The sequence below is a fragment of the Rissa tridactyla genome, chromosome 2, assembly GCF_028500815.1.
Source record: "Rissa tridactyla isolate bRisTri1 chromosome 2, bRisTri1.patW.cur.20221130, whole genome shotgun sequence".
Classification (NCBI taxonomy): Eukaryota; Metazoa; Chordata; class Aves; order Charadriiformes; family Laridae; genus Rissa; species Rissa tridactyla.
The window spans coordinates 146,507,130-146,533,926 of record NC_071467.1 but is presented as its reverse complement, the minus strand read 5'-3'; the positions used below and the strand labels follow the sequence as shown (position 1 = coordinate 146,533,926).

The window sequence follows — 26,797 nt, the reverse complement described above, 5'->3', positions numbered from 1 at the left end:
TATGCCTAGCACAGAGAATATTTCGCTAGTGAGAAAAGGGACTTATGTCCATTTTCTGTTACACTAAGGAACCTAGGAGATGAAACTAATACCAATTTCCATTTACAATATGAAGTGAATCTACTCAAGAAGGCTGTATCAGTACCTCAGTATCTAAATTGTTGAAGCAAAGTGAAAAAGCTCACTGAAGAGATATGCCTTAGCTTAAATCAGCTTATGGTAAAGAACCAGTCCTTTATGCCAGTCTGCCTGTCCATCTTCTTTTTCTTTTCAGTTCCTGTGTCCCTGCTCTTTTTTCTTTTTCTTTTTTCTTTTTTTTTTTTTTGTCCAATCTTACATGCCTTACTTTCCTTGCCCCTCTTGTGTTTCTCTCTTTTCTAATCTATCCCTCCCGCTCCTTCCCTAATTGTGGAACGTGCACTGGAGCTGATGCTTGATTTGCTCTTGAAGTAGACTCGGGTCTCAATATAGCCCCTAGATGCGACTTCCAGAGGACTAAACAAAGATAAAGGAATGACGACACAGAAAGCCCGACTGTGCAGCTGTATTAACAACTGGTAGCAAAATTCTTTTGCTTTCAGAAATGGCATTGATTTCATATTTAGGTAAAATTAGGAAATAATGCAATAAAGCAAAGAAGAGACATCTAGTTTTAAGACAGACCTGTTAATTTCACAGAAAAAAAGCTTTTTGCTTAAATGACAACTATGTTGATAGAACAGATGTGGTTATGTATCAGTAGAAAACCTAATAAAAGGTCTGAATATATTTACAGTGGCTGGATTTTTCCACAGAGATGTTCCTTTTCTTGCTTTGTTTTTGCTAGACTGTGGGTTTGTTTTTTGGGGTGTGGAGAGTTTTGTTTTGTTTTTTAATGTTTGCTCTTATTGCCTTTAATCAGACTGTAACAGTACTACATAGTCACTAGTTTATTATCTGCACTATAACTAGTTAATTAAGAAATCATAGGTATTTATTGCAAAATCAGTTCATATATCTGCTTTTTATTGCGATTTACTCTCTAAATAGCTTTCATATGGATAAACCTACAACGTCCAGGTGAAACTGAATAGTTATTTAAAAACCTTCAGCAATGGAAGTGTTTTGTCTGTATTAAACCACACACTTGGCACAAATAATAATAAAAAAAAAGTGATAAAATGATTTTCTTTCCTTTCCTGCTGCCCCTTTCCAGCATTGGTCTAGTCTTTTTATCGGCTGAAATAGTCTGCTTTAACCAGAGCCTGCCAACACAGGGCATTGCTCCTGGCAGGTGGATTGTAGCACATATTGGAGATTATAAATCATGTTGTCATTCTTGGACAGTCGTAGATTTGTCTGCTTACATGGGAGGCAACACTGTACAATAACATCTAATGCCGCTGCTTCTCAATGTTGTTCAAGCTAGGTGCACAAATATATTCTTTAAAACTTTTCGCCTGTATTTTAAGTGCAAGTCTATAAGAAACAAACAAAACTGCCACAAATCTTCTCTTTGCTTACCCTCCATGTAATACAGAGACAGTGGTTTATACTCTGAATCTATCATCCCCCAGAAAAGGCTTAAGCTTTGCAATGTTCTACACGTGCCAATGTGATCCATGAAAAAGAATAACATTGGGATATTGTCTCTGCATAAATTGTACAGTCCTTTTCTGATATTAGAGATGAATTTCACAGAAGCTTGGGGAATTCACTCTCTAGTTTCTTACTAACAAGTTAAATTTATGAAATCTTCAGAGAAATGACCTTTAAACAATTTATGAGAACCTGAGACATTTTAGATGCAATAAAAATAATTTCATCACAACCTTTCTCCCAGCTCCACGTTCTGTTGGCGTTGTTATGGTTACAGAGTCAAGACTTGAGAATTTAGGAGAGGCTGGAATTAAGGATTCCCATGCAATTTCAATTCAAACTCTCATGCATGCATGTTCAGGCACAGCATTTAATTGGAAGATCACAAACTCCCCCTGCACCTCCCTCCCAAATCAAAAACTTTAATTCTGGTATTCAGCACTTAGCTTTGCAACAAGATTATTATCATGGCATACAGCAGAGGTAATTCACTATACCTAATAAAAACCAGAAACCCCCCATTTTTATTATGAATAGCTAAATCATCTCTTCTGTCATCAGCATTCAAACCTTCAAACTTCAGCACTTAATATTACTCTATTAGTTGACATGAAGAGAAATTTGAACTCTAAGTATATTATTGAAACTTTTACTGAGGAGAATAGATAGCTCTAAATCTGGCTGATTTGCCTAAATTTGATAGAAGTTGTCTTATTTCAGCTGTTATACCTGGCACTTTGATAAAGCAAAATCTTCCCGTGGTCTTTAGTGCACCACATATTGTTAATAATATATGGTGAGCTAATGATAGAAGAATTTCTAACAGCATTCCAGCATCCATTCAATAAAGTCTTTTCTTAGTTGCAACCGAGGAATATGCAGTACAGATGAAGAATTGGGAGCTATTCTCCTGATGTTAATGCTGCTGTGCAATGAATCACTGTATTCATACAATTCAGAGCCACCTTTATGCTCCTTTAACGTGTACCACCAGGCAGAACAAAAACCTAGTTCACCTGCATTGCTGGTCAACAGCCCTAACAGACGGAGGTAGCATCCAAAAATCTGGGAGGTCAAAGAATCCTTGCTATGTTCTGTTTTTCTACTGATGATTTTATGTCAATAGTTGGGATAAGGTGGCAGGGAGCCATGACAAACATTCTGTATTAATAAGGTACAGATTTACATTTTGCAAAGGCACGGGACTTTTATATAAGCTGAAGTCAGCTTTTATATAGCTGAAAACCTGATTTCATTAACCCACTTCTCTGAATGCAAGGACATTGCAATTTGTCCTCTATTTGGAATAAAAAGTGTAAATTTTTTCTGCATGGTTCCTAGCAGATGATTTTTTTTGTACTACTCTTGAAGCATTCTGTTACAAAGCTGGTACAGTGACCTACCTTTATCCTTCCACATCAAATAAATGAAAATCAAGACAAGACATCTTAATTTCATAAATCTTTTCAAAGAATTACAGTAAGAAATGTATCGCATTACTGCATATCAATTACTTTTTTACATTTATAGTAAAAAAAATTGATAGTATATTATATCAAAGCATGACATATTCTGAAATCTGTTCTCAAATATGACCTGAGTTAGCCAGCTCTGTAATGTGTAAAAGGAGACTGAACTGATCTGCATATGACAGTTTTCTATCTTTTGAATGAGATTAAACATTGATAAGATGTTTTCTAATTTATTTTCCTAGTTTTTCTTACTAGAAGGATTTTCTCATAGCAGTTCTTTTGAACCTGTTAATGTAAAAAAAGAATAACCCAAAGTTTATCCTCCTTTTTGTGATGTATCTGATGACTTACAGCTTAACAGATTTGCCAGTTTTGTCATCTAAAAAATTTCCTGCCCATTTTTTCTGTCCGTTTTCTTGTCTTGGGAAGTACTCTTAATTTTAGAGCTCAGTAGTCTATGGTACCTTTTTTCTTTGTTGTACTGTATAAATTTTGGCTATATTGTGATATTAGCCATAACTCAGCATCAGAACTGATGCTACATTTGGAGTTGGACTACTAAACCCCAGAAAATACAGTCTGGGCACCAAATGTATGCAGAGAGTCCTGAAAATAGTGACAGGCTAATGCAAGGCTCGCACGTTGGCCATTCTTGCTTGCCATTTTATCAAAGGATGTACAATGCTTGTTTTTCATATTGAATATTTGAGAATCTCAGCCTGTTTCTGTCCAAATGTAAATATGTAGATAGATTGCATGTTTGTTTTCAGCTTTATGTTAAGTTCCTTTGATCAGCGTGATTAGCTTTGGCTGAACCCTCTGAAGAAGGAAGCAGGTTGCTCCTTTCCCGTGAAACTACTGAGGAGCCAGAGAAAAGCCAGGGAAGAGAGCAGAGATCGCAGATGAAATCAGGCTCGGCAGGACAGGGAGACAGCACAGAGCTGCCAGCCTGCAGGTCATGTAAAAAAGACTGAGAAACAACTGAAAGGAGAGACAGGCCCTCAGAGCCAAGGGGATGCTTCCTCGAGGCCAGAGAAGAAGGAGCAGAGCTTGCAGCCACTCAGAAAGTGTCCAAGTTAACTGAAATAAGCTGGGAAGCAAGGACACATCTGTGAGGAGAAGTAGGCAAGGAGGGAGCTGTGAGTAAATCCTTTTTATTTCTATTCTATTGTCCCTAGTCACACTGACTTTTCTCAATTTAAATAGTATTCTAGTTCAGATTCCAGTAAAAGCTGGCTTTTAGTTTAAAAGCCTTTCTGCGTTCAGTCTGGGCACATCCACTTTTAAGATAGAGCATGTTGCAAGTATGTCTTACGGGATCAAAAAATAACACAACAATATTATTAGACAAAAATGTCCAGTAGGAATTGTACGTCCCAATAACGATCTCAGACGTACCTTTTCTCTTAAATGATTGTGTCTGAATAGGCTAAGGGAAGGCTCAACAGCTATTTACTATAAATCCCAGAGCAGCCCTGTGCCAGAGCTGTATCTTGGTGAACGGTACAAGAGGAAATCTTGATGAACGGAGATGATGCTAGTGTAGGCAGCTGTCAGTGTACACTGCGGCACAGACAACCAGTGCCTGGAATTTTTGGTGGTTTTCCTCTTTTCTTCCCTCCTTCTTCCCTTTCTTTCTGCCCTTCTCAACCTCTCTCCTTTCCCTGCAAATTAGCTGTGAAAAATCTTGTAGTCAGGCTCATCCTAAAGGAAATGGCAAGGAAAAACAATGCCTATTTTCTTCTCTTCGCTCTTACACAGTAAGGAACAATACTAACCAGGCTTGGAAAAAATAGTATTTTGCTAGTATTTCCACCTCTGTCTGCTTATAGTCCTTAACGTGCTACCTTCAATTTAATTTTTAGCTCTTCCCGCAATCTACCTTCACGTCCATCATTGACATTACCCTATTTCAGTTATTAACCAAACGCATCCCAATCACATACTTAAAGGTCTTACAAATGTTTTCAGATCACTCAGAGCTCCGCCAGTTCCTCCAACACACCTACACATCCCCACAAGAGAGATTTCACTCCTGCACTGCATCACCTTCCAGATTCCTCATCCTACGTGAGCTTAACTGAGCAAGATGGGTACGGAGGACTCAGCCTTCTGCTCAGGCTGACCTGATGAAAGGTTAAATGTCCTACACTGTCTTGTAGGACAGTGAATAACTTCCATTTGAGAGTGAGACTTATTTGGAATTGATCAGAGAACAAATTTTGGCTCAGCCCTCAAGCACACACATGACCGAGGCCCCTGCTGCGTGCCCCCCTCCCTTTTTAATGAACTCTAAAATTACTTGACAGAATAGAAAGCCAAAACCTGAACTCTAATCCTACATACACTAAAATAAAAAATGTCTAATTATTTGTTTCTCGCCTGCTTATAATAAGTAAGAATTTTAAATGGCAGTACTTAAGAAACAACATTTTGGGATGCTGTACACCAGTTCTCCAAGCTTGATTCATAAATATATTTGTAATACTATATGGACATAAAGATTTTCTCCTTTAAGCAGTTAAAGTTATGGCAGACTTCTATTACAAGGAATTCAATTCAGGACCTTTTGCTCAAATATCCAGGAGAGAAAGGAATGTTTATAATCCTCTTTTATGTTCAAAGACTTACTTTGAAGGTCAGCATTTAGATGGGGATATGATCACAAACGTTGGAGCAGATAGGATTTCTGAAGATAGAAAAGTAATAGTGCTGCCCACCTATAACTGGCTGCAGATTATAATTTTTTCTGAGCCTCTTTGCTTGATCTGGTTTAGAATTCCAATGAAAAAGTATCTTTCCTGATATTTTATATTTTAGACGGGCGATAAATACCAACGACTAGTTTGTAGGATAATTCTACAGAGAATCTTACTAAGAAAAAGAAGTGAGGAAGCAAAGTAAACTTACCAACCAAAACCAAGATAATGAGTTGTTCTAAATACAAATGAAAAATAATACCTGTGTCACTGGCTTCATGTAATAGACATTTGATTGTTATTGCTTTAGAACAAAGACGTTTCATGCTGAATCTGAAGAAACCTCGGTATCAAGACATTAAGACTACAATAAAATAAGACTATAACAAAGAATAAAACCAAATCAGCTATGTTAAGGGTCATGAGAAAAACCCTGGAATTTTAAATTTGGGAAACCCTTTCATAAGGATTATGAAAATTATCTTTGAATATTCAAAAATGACAACTGCCAGTCAAACACAGAATGTGTACTTGAAGGACTGGGCTTTGTCACGAACTTCAAATCAGAGGATGAAAAAAATCAAGGTCAAGTCCTGTGTTTAAGTAAGTAGTTTATACAGTTCAATACCATGACAGAATTGTTTCCTTGTTCAGCAGACCAGCACCTTATTTCTGGTCACCGAAAACTTTAACTCTGTGAAAGACGGTTCAGCAACAAATTCAAAATCAAATGGAAAAATGAAGTCCAGGGTTTCATTAAAGACAATATCTGCAAGTCTAATGCTAAATCAGCCAAAACAACATTCTATTTCAGAGTAATTCCTTTTGGTAAGACAAGAACAAAATCCTGCCCAAATTATAGAGTGAGTGCTGGTGTAAGGTTGGATGGTTTTTTCACTTTACACTTCCAGACGGAGATAAGAACTTTTACATCAGCTGCTGAAGAATTGGTTGAATTATTACTGTGGTGTTACTGACTGGTACGAGTTTCTTTTCGTGCTCAAGAATGAAGCTAGAAATCCAAACCTATGGGGCCAAAGCATTAACAAGAGTGGAAACAGGATTTGTTGCAGGCATGGACAAATTGTAGAACTTGTATGGACATCAGTGCAAACTGAAGGATCTACTCAGTTTTGTACAATAAGTACTGAATTTTGTTTTTAATTTCATCATTGAATTGTCACTAATATCTCAGATTACCCTTGGTCTTTTCTTGAAGGGTTAAGGGTTAACATGTGATTAATATGGACTTGGTGTTCTTGTGAATAACCCTTTAAGTGAGTTTATTTACCTTTGAGGTTAATTATGCTGCTTTGGTGCTTGGTGCAGTTCCGTTCCAGCTCTTCTTTTACTTCTTCCTCAAGAAAGAAACTCTGAGAACTTACTTTCCATGAGGATTCAATAAAAACATCCTTCCTGTTGCTCTGGTCACCCACACAGCAAAAAGGAAGTTAAACTGTTTGCTGACATATCTCTTATGGTTTGGGTCTGAGCCTTTGCTCTTGAGCCTGCTGCCAGAAGTTTGACTTCCACAGACAATACTTTGTGGGTGGTGACTTCACTGGGAATCAAGAGCCAAGAATTGGAGAAACGTCCTGTGTGCCATATCTGTGGTGATTAGGAAAGCATTACTAGATCCACACTTTTAAAGTTACAGCAGATGTGCTTATTTTGTGGTAACCACGCAGTGGAAGAGAGCCGTTCTCTGGCCCCTAAACCCCAGCTTAGCTAATCATAAGGAAGGTTAACAAATGCAGTATTTTTCTCATGACATTTCATAAACACAGGGTTTCAAAATGAATGTGGATGGAAAGGCCAATAATCCTTCCATCCCTTGTGATCTGCATAGAATTGTGGTTTGCCTGAACTGGCTGGAAGCTCAGGGTAATTATGTGGAGAGATTGGCCCTGTATAGAGAACTAACATATCTGTATCAATTCCTTTCTTACCTTCGAATTCTTTGGAAAATATAGATGAATCTTAATACATTCATTTCTAACAGATATGTAAGGTCTATCCTACATCCAGATGTGGAATTTCTATTAGTATCATTGATAATTCCCTACAAGGAATTTAGTTCACAGCCATCAACATCTGCAGAAAAGAAGTGAGTAGAAATTAAAGATTTAGAGATATTGATTGCTGTTTAGCCTAAGGATATCTGATTTACTCCTGCATATACTATGTCACATTATGGAAACAAAGGTAAAAGGTCCAGTGAAAGGTGAGCAGTGGTTCCAAGTAGAATAAGCCATTCCAGTTTTGCTTGAGTACATTACTGAAAGTAATATTTGCTGAATATTTTCAACTGGAGTCTGGTACTTCACCACTAAAGTCCAGCAGAGTTTATTCATCAAACTATTATGTATATCTGTCATTGCCTTACTCTGACACTAGTCTTCCAGAAGCCTCAGTAACATTAAAAAATAAATACCAAAAGTGTGCTGTTTATTAATTTGGTTTTCAGCTTTTTGAAATAAGCACATAAGAAAAACCAACTGTTCTGCAAGGACTCATATTATACTTCCACATTTTACAACGGTATTGTGCATGTAGAACCTTAACATTTGTTTATGTACTTAAAATTTACTGTTTCAGTTCCTGTGTTTGTTGTTATATCTGGGTCCCATTTCATTAAGGCAAACAAAATGCCAAAGAGTTCCCTCTCTTGAAGAGCTCGAAACAAACACACCAAAAAGTGTTGGAGGTGAGGGAACACTGTTATAAGCTCATTACTGATGAAAAAGTAAGTCACAGAGAGGAAAAGGGTGAACTTTATTAATACTTAAGTGATATTGTGTCAAAAAGCCTTTTGAAAGTAGGTAGGATATGCACTTTTAAATTGCTTGCGTGCTTTGGAAGACCTTATATTAGGGGAGCTGTACATGCTGAGCTCAGAAATCCTCAATTCCAGATTTAAAGGAGTAGTTTTATACCCTCACAGAAGCAAAATGAATGGATATGCACATTAAGTGCTCAGTTGCTCAAGAACTTTTGTCTGTGCTTAACATAGAAATTCTCCTTCAAAAATTTGGGATTTTAAAGGTTCAGCCGTCCTTCCTGCCAGGCTTCACGAATCTGTGCCTGAATCTGCTTGAACTGCCCTAAAATTAACAACAGCAAAAAAGATTTTCCATGTGGGTTCTTTGTTGCAGAAGAGTGAAATTAGTCATGAGGAATGCACCCACTGGCACTGCTCTGAACACTTAGCTTCAATAATTTTTTAAACCACTAAAAAAAAGTGTTTTACAATTTTTCCATGTTTCCTGTTTCACTGATGCTACACCAGACTATGAGCGACAGACGAAAGAGTCTTCTGACAACTTTTGTATTCTGGTAACATTAGAAGTGAGACTTTTTTGGGATGCTGTGTGGAAACACTTCGTGATGAGGACATACTTCATTAACAGGAAGGAAAATTATTTTTCGGATGTTGAAAAAGTACTGCAACTCCTGATAACCTCTTCCCTTCATCATGTAACATATACATGTTCCTCTTGTATTTCTACAGTGATAGCTCAGGCTTGTACTGAGAACAGTGAATCTTGACTGGATACGAAGAAACCCCCAGAAAGGTGCAATAAATCTAAGAATGAAGACAAGTATTTTTCCTTTCTAAATATACCAGAGATTTTGACTTAGCCAGGTGGGATATTTTCCCTCAAAAATAACTTTGTAGACACTATTCCGACTGGATAGCTTTTTGCAGAATATTTTGTTGAAATTTCTGCTTTTCACCAGAAAACTTTAAAATGTCTGTTATTCTAGTGAAAAATGGTTCCTTGTATTGAGAATTTGAGCAAGAATAATACTATTATCTTTTCATTACTATGTCCTTGGATGAGGGGGTAAAAGGAGAAAAAGGGATCAATCTTCTAACTTTTAATTCCATTGTGTAACATTCAGCAAAGTCTAAACAAATTAAAATTTACAGAATTAGGGTAAAACCTGCCTGTCTATTGAAGAAATAATATTATATCCCTAGTATCCTATAAATTGCATGCGAATTGTTTTTCTCCCTGTTCCAAGTGAAAAGAAAAATGTACAAATGAATGCGTTTAGCCCATGGCATTAATAAAGGTTTTGGTCGGTGTTTTTTTGGTCGTCTTTTTTTTTTTTCCCTGAAAAAGGGGAAAGTTTTCATTTTGATTACTACTGCAGCACATGTGTGCTTCTGGAATGTCATCAGCAGAGCTTTGAATGTTGCAGTCTAGCCTGCCTTTAAAAAATAATTTTACAGCTCACTGCTGTGTATTTTTTTGGGAATACTTGTACATTCTTCACAGTTATAAGAAAATATATTTAAATAAAGATGGCCTTGAAAATTTACCGAAATATTTGCTCCAGCTTTTGCATGTCAATACCAGCTGTGAGGACTTCATACCACCAGAACAAAATAGGTTATTAAAAAAGAAGGCTAGAGGCAGAAGATGAAAAAGTTGTAAAAGAAGCTCAAATGTCAAAGGCAGGATTATTGTACTATGCTTTGATTCTCTGGATTTATAGGGAAAGCATATGCCTAATTCCTTCCTGTGCTCAGTCCTTGTGTTATGCATATTTACAATGAAATTATTTTGAAAGAGATACCTGCTTTCTGTTCAGTAAGTATAAAGGGTTTTGTCAAATTGTGTTCTAAATTTTGACAAGGGGGCAAAGACCTGTTAAAACACAGACAATGTATTGCTGTGGTTGTGCACTGGGTAGGGAACAGGTTATACTGTCCATATTACACTCTGGATTAGCATCCAGTATTTGAAACGTATTCAAATTATACTTGCTAAATGGGGAATGATAGATGGAGTGGGAATAAATTATGAAGGCTTTGAAAGTAGGATCAGTAAATTAACATTTGATGCAATAAGAAAGAGGGAGCAGAGACGCAAAAAGAAGAACAATATGGGCAAAGCAATGGTCAGAGGAATCCTCTCTGCAGCTGCTTGCTGAGGAACATCAGCCTAAAACCTCCAGTCATCCATGCAAGGAGGAAAGATGCTGCAGTAAATGATGACAGCTTGGGCAAAAAATTTTATATTTTTACAGTCACTTGTATCTTGCTGTGACAGCATGCTGAAAAGCATTCTAAGGGCACAAAATATACGAAAGATAGCTGTAGAAACATTATATATATCTCTCTATATATAGATGTAAAAGCTAAATGAAGTATACTTACTATACTGTTACAATGTAGTTTATGTTATTGGTTAGACATCTGTATGCACATTTTTAGCTTTCCTCTACTAGCTTATGATCCACCAGAAAAAAAAATCTCAGCTACTTAAATTAAGTAAAACATTCTCAGTCTATGGTTTTTTGCTGATTTTATTACAAAAACTATAATGATAGACTTGACAGATAGCATAAGGGAAGCTCTGACAAATGAAGAGAAAGTTGATCAGATACCTATTAAAACACTAGAACCATAATGTTGAATAGCTGCTGTGTAGGCTCAAAATGTATTCTGCCAAATCGCCTCACCTTCTCGTCTAGAAGCAAAAGTGATGGGAAGATCATCTCCGTGGATTTCTATGACTATGTAAACACAATATTTTCCGCACACTAAAATATTAAACAAGTTTTAGGAGATCTTCCATTTTCCTAACTCCCAAACAAATTTCACATTAATAAAGTATTAATTTACAGAAAGGATAAAGAAAAACAAAGCAAATAAAAATTTTGTCCACCTATTGAAGGCTGTTAATAATGGACGGTTAAAAAACTCCTCCTGGCCTATTTTTAATTTAGTTTTTTTAATAAACTGCAATACAAATGAAGCCATGCAGTTTAATTCACCTGATAAAAATCAGTAGATTGCAAAAGAGTACCTAAAATCTCAAAATAAAATTACCAGAAGAGAAATAACTATTTATAAAATAGAATTCTGCTCTGTGAAAAACAAGCATTATGATATTCAACTCTGTGTCACACTGCTTAAAAGCATTTTGTTCAGCTCCCAGTCATGCAAAGCGGCGCTATCAGTAACTTGTGTAGGAAACTCAAGCAGGCAATGATTGCATGATACAGGCTCCATTTAACTCTAGGTAGTCATCTTGTTGTTAGCTTCATTTTACAATCCTAAGCATTTTTATTTTTTTTTTATCTATGCAACTTTTGCTACCAAACTCGGTTAAGCAGGCATTTCATCAGTGGAAAATACAACGGTTAATAAGGATCAATGACAAAGGGATTAAAGTACAGAATTTAAAAGTTACAAGTGGAAACAATAAACTCACGAAGCAATACAAATAATTTTCTAATATACTAAGTTAATGAGCCAGAGTTTAAATACATTTAATGTTAGAATTTAGACAATCCTTACTGTATAATCTCACCTAGCACTGATATTAAAGAAGCCGTTGTTACATATTGTTGGCTCCAGTACTGTTTTCTTTTCTTTTCCAACGAAGACACTTGTCGAGTATTAGCCTAGGTGCAATGCATGTGTTAATACACAGCTGATACCTGAAATCCATCCAAGGAATTTGTACAACTTCCAAGGTGCCCTAAATACATATGGAACTAGAATGGAGAAGCCATGACAATCCTTTCTCACTGACCACAGAGAGAATCACCACAGTTTTGGCTTCCATGTGGCTGCACAGAGGGTGAGTTAAAGCACAGGTTAGTTCAGCGTAGCTAGGAAGCCATACGATACCTTTCCAGAAATCTGGCCTATGATTTATCTGTGTTCTGCTTTGTTATTTAGACTGCTGATACAAAAGCACACATACTGCAAACAAACAAAGACTAAGATAAAACACCATGCATCCTGGCCAATTAGTTTTCTCATCCACAGGGAAATAATTCACTTAAATCCAAACTTTTGTCACCTCTACCATTTAAAAACAAACAAGCAAAATCTCAGCCTCCTGCAGTTTACTGAATTCTGAAGCGTAGCTTGATGACTGATGTTTATTCGTGCAGTAACTCTGGTGTTGAGATCAATACTGTAACTCTTGCATGAACCACATTAACTTGACAGACTTTAAAGGATTATTTCAAAGTTCACATATATCTTACAACCGACAATTTTTTTTTAAATATTTCTGTGCATTGAAAATATAACTTGCAGACCAGATGCAGAAAAAATTATTTTATCTTAAATGTATAGGTACTTCTTTTCTAAAGGACATACTAAAGTCCGTGTGGGAATAGCACATAGTTACTGCTTCCTGCTTAGAGATGTAGCCTAGTAGCTGATTAGAGCAAGAGTAAACATGAAAAGATCCTTCCAAGCGTTGAGAAAAATCCTCTATGTCTGTATGTGTGTTTAAAATTAAAATGCATGGAGCTTTCCAGATCAGTCAACACTGCAAAAGCTGTCAAGGAGAGTTCAAAAGTTCTTAATTTAGTAGAATTTGCTGCTTTTAGGCAATCCCTTAGCCACCTAGCAACAGCACAAAGGGTATAATTCTTGGAGACTTAAATTCACACTGGCTGAACAAGAGGGAAAATTGCAAACGTGCAAGATAGCTTGAGGACATTTTGACACCAGGGTGTCTTGTGGGTCAGGCTGAGTAGGCCACATATCAGCGTGCAGTTAGTACAGAAAAGAAGATGTATCTCTTTCCTACAAAACTTATGCAATAACACAGATTCTCAAATACACATTTCCACCATCCCCATGTTTCCTGCCATCCTCAGCACAGGCTTATCTACATGCCAATCTTCCTCACAGTAGTGAAAGTTCAAAACTCTTATCAACATGTTTGATGGTATATATGTTTTCCCAAAATCTCCCTTACAACTTTCATGATGCGCTTTGTACTGTATTACATATGCCCGACCAGCAGCCTCAAAGTACCTTCTACAAAGAGGGCTCTAGTGGTGAGCTGATTCTAGACAATGAAGTTTCAATATGCAGACATGCAGATGTAATTTTGGGGTATGAGAATACTGGTTTTCACACCAAGTACTCTCTTGTTTTCATTTAAATCCAGGAAGACTGAGTCTGAAAGACTGTTGCTCATGCTAAGTAAGACAATCTGAACCCAGACTGTGTTAATTATAGTTTGATTTCATATAAACCAAAAGATGTATCATAATTTATGTGCCTATAAATAGATATACCCAGAGATGTTTTTAAATTTCTGTGGACAAAAGGCAGCCACATGAATGTGAAGGAGAGGGGACTGTAGCACAAGAATCTTTGCAGCTCTTTTGTTTATACTTCCTTCATTGGTATGTAATTCTTCAATTGTTCCCTATTTTACCCTCTTTTGAACAGTATTTATTATTTTACAGCTATTCTTTCCTGTTTTGAACAAGACAACAAAAAGTATTGTGATTTAAAGCTTTTCATCTATGTTTCCTGGTCTTCAGCATCTGGAGATCGTAGGAGTAATCCTTCAGGGAACCCTCCATACTTCAGTAAACATCCAATATCCAACATTAATTCATGTTCTCCCATACGAAAATCTCTCATATCATCTATCACTCAGCAAGTATCCTCTCCTACGGATACACTTCCCAGATCCTAAACTTCTACCTGTTGTAGACAAACCTATCTCCTGAATTTTAAATGTAATAATACTTATAGTTCTGGGGTATGTGTCATTCTGAGGTAAAGATCCACTGCACTTAGTAAGAATAAAAATCCCACTGTGTTTCCTCCATCTCATAGTTACCTCATTTTGCTTTGACTCTTTTTAAAGCATGAATTGATAATCAAAATAGAAGTGTAGGATATTTATCAGAGAGGTTGAATGCTTTTAGCCTCTAAAGCATTACTGACACTAAATTTTGTAGGGAGAGGAAATCCAACTGAGGAGAAAATTTTTCCCATAAGCATTCTTATATACCCAAGTGATTTTCACTGTATCTGCTAAATTATACTTATTTGCCTACACCTTTCTCAATAAGGTTATAGTATCTTCATATTAAAACATAAATTATTTTGATCACATCCTAAATGTAATTCTCACTCTGATCTTGAATGTTGCAGTGAGGTTGATAATGTATTAAACTCACCTTTTCAAAGGGAACATGCAGTTAATTTTATTCCCAAAGCTGTGTTAGGTCCTCTCAACTCCAAAATCTTGCAAGAAAAGGTTGTACATAAAGTTCAACACACTCTTTGATTTAGAAATTGTCCCAGAAATTCTTACTGATTTTCTATGCAAGTAAAAACCTCCCTACTCAGCAAAAATTTCATAAAGAGTCAATTTGAAAATACCTGGGTCACAGTTTGCTTTCCAGCAAGATCAATGGGCTATATCTAAACTATGTCCTTCCATTATAAGTGCTATCCACATTCTAGCAATGGGCCATTCAGGAGAGACTTTTCCCATTTGTCAGAGTAATATTTCACTGCAGGAAGACAGACTGTAAGCTACTTCGCTCATTTCCAGTTTTACAGATATCTTGAGCTTTAGTTCAAAAACAGAGACCAAACCCCAAGAGTTAAGTGTGAAAGTCTGATTTACACTTGATTCAGGTGCTAGAGATTTCTCAAAAACATGATCAGAAACATTTGTTATGAAACGAAGCTTTGAGTCGTTCAGTCATATCTGTTTAATTGAGTAAAACATCTGGCTTTTGATTATGTGCAATCAAACTTTAAGTTACTACTCGTTTCAGTTTTGGAATAAAGAAACTGAAAAAGACAGATTCCTTCTGAAATCATTAGATTCAGCAGTCAACTGATTCAGACCACTCACAAGTGAACTTCACAGGACGTCGCTGCCTCACTGCAGATGGTGGCAAACTGCACTATATATTCGATTAGCTTTGACTGAGATAAATGTTTTTTGCATTTTTTTTCATCATTTCTCGGAGTTGCAAACTGCATGAAGCAGCTGGCTCTGGTGTGATAAGTATAATCCTGATCATAGTAGGTAACAGTATAATCCTGACCTCAAGATTATACTATTATCTGCAAAGAGGAGGAAAAAGAGCAAAGGTCCAAGTAACCGCTTCTAAATAGAAAAAGATGTGTTTCCATTTGTAAAGAAATAATTGATAATTTGCTAAATGGAAAAGTACTCACTAGGTAAAACAGATTTGGGCAAATGTATTTACTTTGAAGTCACTTGACACAAGTGGGGAAAAGATAAAAAAATAATAAATTGTTAGACAAATTTGGCATATTTCTTTCCTTATAGAGGATCGGTGTTTCCTGAGTTCTCATATATGAAGAATCAAATAGATTTTACAAATTTTTTTTAAGTTTATTTGGGTTGTGAAATGATCGCTGAAAGCCCTTTGATCAGCAACAAAATCAAAACCTGTTTCATTCCAACTATTACAAAACAGACCAAATGCATAACATTTATGAATCTATGTCACTGTCACTTTGCACCGTAATCTCTAGTGTTTGACGGAGAGGGGAGACACAAAGGAAAATGCATACAGGTCATGTGAAATATACCATGACCTGAAGGGAAATAAGCACTCTGGTTCTCCACAAGAGCAGTCTTCTAGCATTATTTGGATATCCTGAAGACAGATACGGAGTCTCCATCTGAGTGGAATGAATGCCACAGCCAGAACCAATGGAAAACAAAATACCTCAATGTAGAGACACAGAGTGCTGAATGAAATATGCAGTTTGGACAGAGAAGTAATAACATAGGTCCAGGGATGGTACAGGGAACACTAAAAGACAATATACAAATTTCAGAAATATTTTAGGCTCTAAAGGAAGGGCTTTATACCTAGATTATGTATATGATGATTCTTGTACACTAGTTGTCTTCCTAATGCAGAGAAAAAGAATTAAAAACATTAAATAGTAATACTTGAATATATAAAAGGCCACATATCTCCAGGTGAGCTTAACTGACCATTTCATATGACTGGTTAAAAGCAAGCACAAAAGGTGTGAACACGAAAAATTTGTTTTTTAATTAAAATTGGTGAAAAAAAATACTATTCAATTGTTTTACAAAAAAGACTTTAGCATCAGCAAACATGCGTGAAATTTTATTGGGAGCCAGTTCTTTCTAGGTGACATATACTTGTGTTTGTATAGCTCTTATTACTGTTTTTTTATGAAATGGAATCAATATGCTACTGAAGAGTTCAATTTCCTCTGATGCTTAGTGTTCTTTTATCTCATACATATTCTTAATGACATCATGTTTTCCTTTTTTGGAAAAGGGTATGATGTTAGAAACATGGAAAACCAAAAAACAACAGTATTATTGTATCAGGACCAGGCACCTTGATTTTCTGAAACTTTTCTGAATAAAAAGGATAAAAAGTAAACAGAAAATTATATATGGAATAGAAACTTTAGGAAAGAGTTTTCTGTAAGCAAATCTATAAAGGTGCATTTACATCAATATACTGTATATTTTCTTTCACAATAAACTGTGTCTCATTTATTCTGGAGAACAGAGATATTAACTTGTCTTCCCATTCTCAATTTTACCCAACTCAGGCAACATGAATTTGTTATTTTGTTTGCCTCAGCATCACTTTTCAGGTGGTACTTGGGTAATGGAAAGATATGAGAAAAACTTCTTGATGCTAGCTATGTATGTTTGTATATATGTCTCTATATAAGAATATACCTTTGTCTTCACTTCCCAGAAGCAAAATATTAGCATAATATTCCTTTTCAATGCCTCTTTGAGTACCCATGATGGCTTTTGTTTTTATTCATGGTTACATCCTTGTTCCATTCCTCCTCTATCTACATTTGGTTTTGCATGACTGCCACTATCTTGGGTAGATACATAGCCTCTATCAACGTACCCAGGTCACCCTTGTTCAGTAAATCTAAAAGAAAATTCTTATGAAGGAAGTGAAATCATTACCAATTTGCTTTGCTTCAACAGTTAATAATCTGCGGTGATTCGGCAGCTGCCACATCAGCAATCCTCCCTCTAACTGAGGTGGGAATCTCTGAGAGCAGCAGGACAAACAGCTGAAATGGAAACCGCCATCTTGTCCCATTGTAAACTCTCTTTACTCATTAATTGTGTGTGTCTATCTTGTCAGTCTCTAGGCTTTGTATTTCCATCAAATCACAGGCTAGATGCTTCCAAGCATTTTATTTTCTTAGGTGGGAATACTGTTATCACTCCATTTTCATGACAAACTGTGTGATATTAAAAAAATCCCCTGACTTTTATTTTTTAAAGATAACTACCACCATCATTCCTCCAAAAATCCAGTAAAACAGTGTATATGAGTGCATCCAAAGGCAAACATGTTTAGGAAAACTGCCCTACATTCCTCACCGGAAGACCTTGCCTAGAGAGGATGTGGAATTTCCATCTTTTGGCACATATGAGCGTTAATTAGAAAAGGTATTGAACGAGTCTACTGTGGCATTATTTAAAATCGCATGCCACCTTGTAGGGCTTCTCCTCAAAAATGTATTGTGCTTACAAGAAGTTAGTATTTTGAAGACAAAATCAGATTGTGACAAAATGTCTCAACTACCAAAAAAGTAATTTTTTAATTTTTTTTTTTTGTGGAATACTTTTAGTTATTGTACCACTGAGGATAAAATACTTTAATTGCACATTAAAACAGACCATTCATGGTTACAATTATGAGCTCATTTTAAAGATGAGAAGGTGGGAAGTAAAAAATAGAGGACCAAATAGCCTGTAGCTTTTCTAAGGAGAATAAGGAAAAATCCCCTCCCTTGGATGAATAATTACCCTGTAAAATCTATTCTTATCTAAAACATAAAAGGGAAAGTAATCTTTTCACTTTTATCACATAAAGCAAACAAACAAAATAATTCCGTTTCTATACTTTGGGCCAAATCAGCATTTAGATACACAACTACAAAGATAACCTTAATTATCTATTAACACCTTGAAATTCTGATCTCCACAGCTTGGTTAGCTAGATGATACCTATTCGATGTAATTTAAAAACTGTTTAGTGAAGATGTATTTCTAATTTATAACATGATTGTTTAAATACAGGCCAGTGAACGTAATTACATTTTTGGCTTAAGGTTAGAGCCTTCTTACAGCTCAGACATTAATAAAAGCACTGTCATTATAATCTTTAGTATTACTCAGTGTAACTGCTGTGAAATTTGTTATATTATATAGAAAGTGTTTTTATAAAATAAAAGGAAAGACAAGCACTGTATTATGTTTATTATATGTGAGTTTTAGTACATTTTAAATGTGAATGTATTGTATTAATCTTGTCTAGCTGGTATGAGAATTAAAATTATGTATTATCAGTCTAGTAAAATATTTTTTTTTCTGTTCTCAGGGTTTTTTTCAGCACTAGTACAATCTTTGAAGCCTCACCCTTCCACTTCAGTGTGCTACAAACAAACACAGTTTTCCCAGATTGTTTGTTCTCATCAGTTTTCCTTTCCTATGTTTCCAGAGGTCTGTGGTCTCACTTAAAAAAAAATATAAAACAAATATAAAGAAAACACTGGACATTGGGGAAAAACGTTGGGGAAAGTACGCATATAATCAAAGGAATGGTTTTGAAATCAGACTATTACAATTGCAAAAACTCTAGCCATTATTGCTCTAATTATCATGATTTGCATGTGCAGCTACAGTAGCTGATTGCCAGCACTAGCCACTTGGCTGCACATCCACTAGAGAAGGGAACTCGGTCACCACAAATAGGAGTATCATTTTGTGGAATGGCCATAGCGTTTCAGACAAGCTCCATCTAGTCTGGCAGCCAAAGAGGATACTCAAGAAGTAGTAAGAACAAGATAAATGTATTTGATACGCGCCCCAAGCACTTGCCTGACCAAATAAGAGAAGCAAATGCAAATGACTTTCAAACCTAACTCCAAAGTCAAATACCAGAGAGGATCAGGACAGCCATCAAGCTGTGTGTCATTCAAGTAGGAAGCTAACTATCTCCTGCAAAGCACCATGGCTTTGCATTTACTCACAAACTCCCACTGAGAACATCTACCATCGTATCAACAGTCACATTCTCAAACACTGTGGCGTCTCACTGATGTTAATACAATCGTTAATCACCAGATAAGAAAAGCTGTTTTCAGTAGCATGAACAGAAATGACAGCAACCTTCTATACCAACCCCGTTACCCACTCCAATATACACTGAAACTTTATTTCGACTTGTTGTCTTTTCCACCTGTTCTATAGATATTTCTTCATAGGGGGATGTCAGAGCTCAACTTCCACCTTCTACTGATCCCTCTTAATTACATACTACTGAAAGAAAGTCAGGTGGATGAGGGATATATAAAGTATCCACTTTATATATCTAAGCAACAATAGTACACACATATAAAAACATACAAGATCAAAGAGACTTGAGAAGTCCTAAATATCTAAAATCTACTAACAATGTTCTTTCTCTTCAAATAGTTGATTTCTTTTGCCTAAGCAGCTAGTGCTCTAGCTGTTTCCAGGCTGACATATTAAACTACTTGGAGAATTCTGTAGTTAACTATGTCAACCACATTGTATTAAAAACACAGAAAAAACTCACCCCTTATCACCAACAAACATGTTTTCCAAAGACTGCATTCTTTTCTATCAACATACCTCAAACTAAGGTAAGACGAGTAGCAGTTTCAGTTTTTATAGTGACGTGATGGAACCTTCAATCAAACGAAGCTTTGAGACCTGTCCAGAATTCTTTTGTTAAACATTGTCAGAGAGGCCAAAGAGGCTTTTAAACTACAGACTCAGATTCTGGTTTATCGAAATTTGAACGCAAGCATCTCAAGTGGAGGAAGGTTGGAATCCATTGTGTAAGAAAAAAATAGCAATAAAAGGATATGTTACCAATTTTTCCCTTTGACCACTCTGTCACTGAAGAGTATTAGTCAAACTCAGTGACTTTTAGGATGACACTAATCTCCACTCAGCTACCTCTGGGTATTCAGGAAGACTGTCCTTCTCTGCCACTTCTGTGGCAGGGCAGTATCTGTACTCTGCTCTTTCCAGGGGTTTGCTTGCTGTCCCACAGGCTTCCTGCATTCTTACGCACTCTGCTTTTTCTCCTGACCTCCCCTGAAGTCTAGAAGAGCAGCTGCTCTCAAAAGAAGATATCTCCATGTAAACCTGTCTTCCCTTTTTCAGGAAATTTAAGTTAAGAACTGAGAACAAACAGGTAAAAAAATAGTGTCTTTTCCACATTCATTTCTAGGGTTTTCTTTTTTTTTTTTTTTTTAACCTAGGAAATTAAAACTAGGATATGTCTACATTTTTTTATTATTTAAGATACATTTTTATTCTTTTTCTTTCTTTCCACAATGTTGACATGTGGGATTTTCAAATATCATGCAGAAGCTTATCTTAGAAATGGCTAACTCCCCTGGTATTACATGTATGAGTAATTCCTTCAATATTATAAAGGCTTGAATGGCACTGATATCAAACTGTTGATCTGGCTATTCCTTTTCTTCTCCGTTTGCTATTCTCCAGTCACATCTCTTACCAGCAGAGTTTTCAGAAAGCCTTCCATTATTCCTGCATGTACCGCTTTCCTAGTATTCCTGAATAGAGATGACCCATTTCCCCAGCAGAAACACGCACAGTTCTTGGAGTTATGGTAGCCCATCAAGTAGGTAATTTTCATTTCTGTGCCTTTGCTCCAATTACCTATGCACTGCATCAGAATTCAATATCTTGTTTCTTACTGAATGCTGAAGGAAAATATCCTATTTACTATTTTACTATTCCAACTATCTTTTATTTCTGTGGATAAAGAACAATTGCTAATTTGGTTTCCTTTCATTTTTAAGTCCGAACATAAGTTCAATTTTTACAATTCTCTTCTATCCCTAAAATCTCAATTACTCCCCCAGTGCCTTGTCTCTACAAGCAATTTTCTTGTTGATCAATGGTTTAATCTACGAACTGTAAACTCCCTGGCCCTTCCGAATCCCTTTATTTTCTGCTGGCTATCCATTTCATTTAATTTAATTTCATCTACAACCTTCCCCTATGTTTTTTGTCCCTTTTCTCTCTTTCTGTGTCCCAAGAAGTTTTGAAACAGCCACTGTAATGAAATTCCAAGCTTCTGGCAGAGACCATTCTCTATTCTGCAATAGAGAAGATTCTTTGGGAAATCTGCAAGTAATTAACAGTGTTTTCTGAGAGCTAAATCAAAGTACTCTATATGAAAGTGCCTGTATTTTCTGAGTATTTTATTCATCACGTTTCTTGAACCAGTAAAGGATAAACCTATTTTGAAAAATACAAATTCTGCAATAACAGAAATTTTGTCAGCATGCTTATTAATGTGAGTTTCCTAGAGAGCAGGAGACAAAGCTTAATGCCTGGTCTTGACTAAGATAGATACTCTGATAAAACAGTACTTTTTGGCAAGATCTACAGAAGCACATGAAGGACAAAAGCATGATAATGTATACCATTGTTTTCTTTGCACTTTAAAAAACCGCTTGTAATATCCCAGTGGGAAACCGAGTGAGATCTTGTTTAAATGAGTCCCTTCAGCTATACTGAGACACTTCCTAGTGACTCCTACATTCCACATCAGAATTGTATTCATCATTTGTTTTTCAGGATCGAGTGTTTCCAGAAAAATACAAGCCTACATTTAACCCTTTGTTTGGCATAAGTGGAAAAACATTATCCTCTTTCTCCAAATATGTTTAAAAACTAGCATTATAACAGAAATACATCACAGTTTCAGGTAAAGATGAGAACACGGCCTGCTGTAAATCTCGTTTGAGGTACACAACACCTGCTGCGTATAAGGCATCATTTTTCATAGGAGCATGTATTGTTAAGTGTTGATGTGAAACATTAAACACAGAAAACTTAAGGTGTCAGGCAAGTGGGTTTTCTCATGTAACGATAGAGGAAAGTTACAGAAAATTCTATCTGATACATAATATTCTTCTCAAAATGTGGTTTAAGTCAGCAACTGTAAATAAAAATAACGTAGACATATAGATGTTTTTAAAAATACACTTCTATTGAAGGTAAATTCAGTCCCTGGGGAACAAAACAGCTCTTTAAACAGCACCTTTTCCCATTTCAAGCACAAATCAATCCCCAATGAAACTTACTGGCATAACGGAATGTCATCTCTGATGATGCATCTCCCTCCATTTTTGCAGTATTCTTCAGGACAAACTGCAAACATAAAAGTAAAAAATATAATTTAAATTTGCACCACTTTGTTTTTATATTTGTCACTGACTGATTTTCGAAATGGTGGAATATTCATACCTGTCATTTTGGGCGCTTAACGCTTCCAAAAACCATTCTTTAGACCTTAACTTCATGATACGATTGCCAAGTCATAAATATGTTAAAGTCAATGGGCTCCTCTTGAACTTATAGAAATCCTGTTGCTTCAACTGAACAGGCTTTTAATTTTTCTCAAGTCAGAGTTTCATTTGACTCCAGAAATCAAGCTTTTGCCACTTACTTGATTTTCAAACAAACAGGAAAACACATGAGCCAAAAACCCCTGAACTTTTAAAGTAGTACCTAAGTTTACTTTATCATTAATAGGTTTTCTATAGGGTTGATGAATACACACTTACTCCTGTGTCACCAACCTTCTTACTAAAGATGTCCCAAATTTTAACACTTAGAATCACATTCTCATAAGAACTAGAGAAATCAGTCTTGAAAAGAGGAAAGGTGTTTAAGTAGAGGGGGATGTCAGTGATATACTATTATCAACCTTTGACATCCCTTACCACGGATTTCCACATTATTAGATTTAATTTTACTGAAGTTTAGTTTTACACACCAACAGCAAGAAAAACTCAAAATCAAAAACGAATCCCCTCAATCTTCTTTAGTAAGAAAATAACTGTTAAAATGCAAATTAGACCTAAAGAATTAGGCCTGATTCTTTAACTTTTGTGTATATGCCCCATAAAATAATTTGCTGAGACACATAAACAGTGCTATTCAGTGTGGACATGTCCAGTTTTAAGAAGTAGTTGTGGAAAACAATTCCTCACAGGTGGGTGAGACCCCACCTGGAGTACTGTGTCCAGCTTAGGAGTCCTCAGCAAAGGAAGGACATGGACCAGTTGGAACGGATCCAGAGGAGGGCCATAAAGATGACTGGAGGACTGGAGCACCTCTCCTATGAGGACAGGCTGAGAAAGTTGGGGTTGTTCAGCCTGGAGAAGAGAAGGCTCTGGGGAGACCTCCTAGCAGCCTTCCAGTACCTAAAGGGGGCCTACAGGAAAGATGGGGAGGGACTCTTGATCAGGGAGTGTAGGACGAGGGGTAACATTTTAAACTGAAAGAGGGTAGATTTAGATTGGATATCAGGAAGAAATTCTTTACTGTGAGGGTGGTGAGGCACTGGAACAGGTTGCCCAGGGAAGCTGTGGATGCCCCATCCCTGGAAGTGTTCGAGGCCAGGCTGGATGGGGCTTTGAGCAGCCTGGTCTAGTGGGAGGTGTCCCTGCCCACAGCAGGGGGTTGGAACTAGATGATCTTTAAGGTCCCTTCCAACTCTAACCATTCTGTGATTCCATGATTGTACTGTTAACACGGAACTGGCCCAAGGTTAGCAATTGGCTTGAGGAAGAATTGCAGTAACTTTCTGTTACTGAACGGGATGTCTTGAATCTAAAATTAAATACTTATATCATCCTCTATGTTTTTGTTAGATTTTGTTAACAAAAATCTGATTCAGATTGGATGTATGTTACGGTGTTTGTATCTTTCTCCAGACTTTCCCTTTTGCAAAACAAACCTGAATTTTGTGGGAAATGCACAAAGCTAAAACAAACGCTATATGTTTTGGTTTATTTTCCAACCCAGATTTCTGTTACTATTAAAAAAACCCAATGAAACAACAAATCCTATTAACTCAAAAGCATTGAGGTCACTGAAGTGGGTTAATCCATTGGCTAAAATCAAGAGAGTGCTTTAATAGGATACTACAGAGGTTTTTTTTTGTTTTTTTAAAACAATGTGTTTATACCTTAAGAAACACCGCTTGTGAAGACATTAACTGAACACACTATTTTCCATCTTTTTTTCCCCATTTTAGCTGTGTCATACTTTCATCAGGAAAATTCATGCCTGATGTAATCTGATTAAGTGTTAGCAGAGAGAATTCAGTCTAGTTTGAGAACTGCCTAAAGATTCAGTAAGAAATGACTGCATGTTTTTGTTTCAAATGATGTTTTTATGCAAAACTAAGTACCTGAACAGCTGGACTCATCAAGGCTGAAATCAATGCAGTCTGCAATGCCATCACAACGCTGGGAGATTGCGACGCATTGATTAGTCGACGCACATAACAAAGAACCATTGAAACAGTCTTTAATGGCTGGAAGGAAAAGTAACATGTCAGTTATTATCACCTATATTTCTTTTTGTCGCTGTTAAAAAACTACTAGAAAACTTGATTTGTACTGTAGTATATAAACTCGGGTCTGTATGACCTCTACAAGCTTTCATCTTCAAAGACATACAACTTTACTATTGAATAAATAAATAAGTAAACAAACACAGAGCACAGATGTTACAGAAGCTGGATTTTCCCATGTTATATTTGTGAAGGAGACGAGGGCATATTTACCTAAAACATTGGAAGGGTAAGCTGCAAAACCCCAACAAAAACCCATTAAAAAGTACCACAAAACATAATCAACTCCCATTCATAACCTATTTTTAAAATGATGGAATAAATTTTTAAACACAAAACAAAAAATTGAGATTATATAGTTTTATTCTATTACAAGAAGCCAAATAATAAGAGGCAGCATATAAAAAGTAGAAAAATACTATACTGAAAAATCTAAACTTGCACACCTTTTTTATTCTTGGCCATTCAGTTATATTTTCAATGTTTGTCCAGAAGAATTATGACGGGTAAATCTTGCTGGAATCACATAAGCGTTCCGGTACTGAATTATTCCTAAATCACTGATCTACAGGATGTGCCTGGTGGTCCTGCAGACTCCTGTGAACTATAACACCATTTTGTCATTTTATCTCACACAATGTTCTGTTACGCTGCCTTAAACTACTGTTTTTCAAGGGTTTTTTTAAGTAATTTAAGCTAAACTCTGTCACCATGACACTTATGCAAATCAGAGGGAACTCTTCTGATTCCATCAGAGTTAGATATATTCATATTAGATTGTGAGTTCAGAGTGGGAGAAAGAATCTGGGAATGTTAAAGATACCCCACTGCCACATTTAAATTTCATAATACTTTCCTGCTCCTGGGTTCAAGAGCCAGTCTACACAGCAATAAGCCTCCCAGGCTGGATGGCCAGGCTGCTGTAGGATATATTTGTTCCACTCTTAGATATAATTTAAATCACTGGCCTATATAGACTGCAAGGGTGTACTAAATTTAAAACACTGCAGTTCCATTTAGACCACAATAATGGAGGCAAATCTTGCCAGTTTTGATCTTGCCAATAAACTCTTGCCAGTTTTGATATTCTTTCAGAACTATGAAATGACTCATGTGAGTAAGGGTTTGTGGGATTAAACCTTTTAATTACATACACTGACCATTTGCTAAAGTCTGCAGCCAAATCTGCAGAAGAATACTAGTGACTATAGAGGAGCTTGCTTTTGTTTCCCATTTCATTTCACTTTTATGAGGATTTAAAAGTTCTGGATGATTCTAAACTATCACTATACTGTTCTGCACGTGCGTTTATATCAAAGTCTCTTCAATTGATTGGAGAAGTCTTGATATTGAATAGGGAATTTGCTGGTAGTGACAGCAGGATAAAAGAAACAGAAAAAGAACAAAAATTTCCTTTTCTGCTCTGCGTTCCCTTGACCACTCAGTCTGGCGGAACAGGTTGTGGCAGACTGAAAAAACCCAGCAGATTACAGCATCACTGCACATTTGTAGCATATCCTACCATCTATCTCTTATGATCATCAGCTTTCCAGAAAATAACTGATGGTCTCATGCCCTCTGCTGCGCTTTCCTAACCAAATAATAATTTCGTACTTATTTTGTGTGCAATCAGATCCAAATCCTGGATACCCTTCTCAATTTGGGGGATGATGTCCCGATGGTATTTGAACCAGTTTTATACGGGGTCATTTGCACACAAATACCCAGTCTGTAAACATAATTACATGTTCAGAGTATAACTTCAACAGAAACAAAGTTGGAAATTCGACATAAATACATTCT

General features: G+C 36.3%; 1 protein-coding gene across 1 annotated transcript in view; it reads right to left on the bottom strand.

Moving 5' to 3' along the window:
- Positions 1–26,797, bottom strand: part of MALRD1 (MAM and LDL receptor class A domain containing 1) — a 273,631-nt gene that overhangs the window by 23,265 nt on the left and 223,569 nt on the right. Inside the window, exons 35-36 of the mRNA XM_054190597.1 lie at positions 24,830–24,955; positions 22,713–22,779 (exon numbers count right to left, since the gene is read on the bottom strand). Of these exons, the coding sequence (XP_054046572.1) occupies positions 22,713–22,779; positions 24,830–24,955 (193 nt within the window). The remainder of the gene's footprint in view (positions 1–22,712; positions 22,780–24,829; positions 24,956–26,797) is intronic.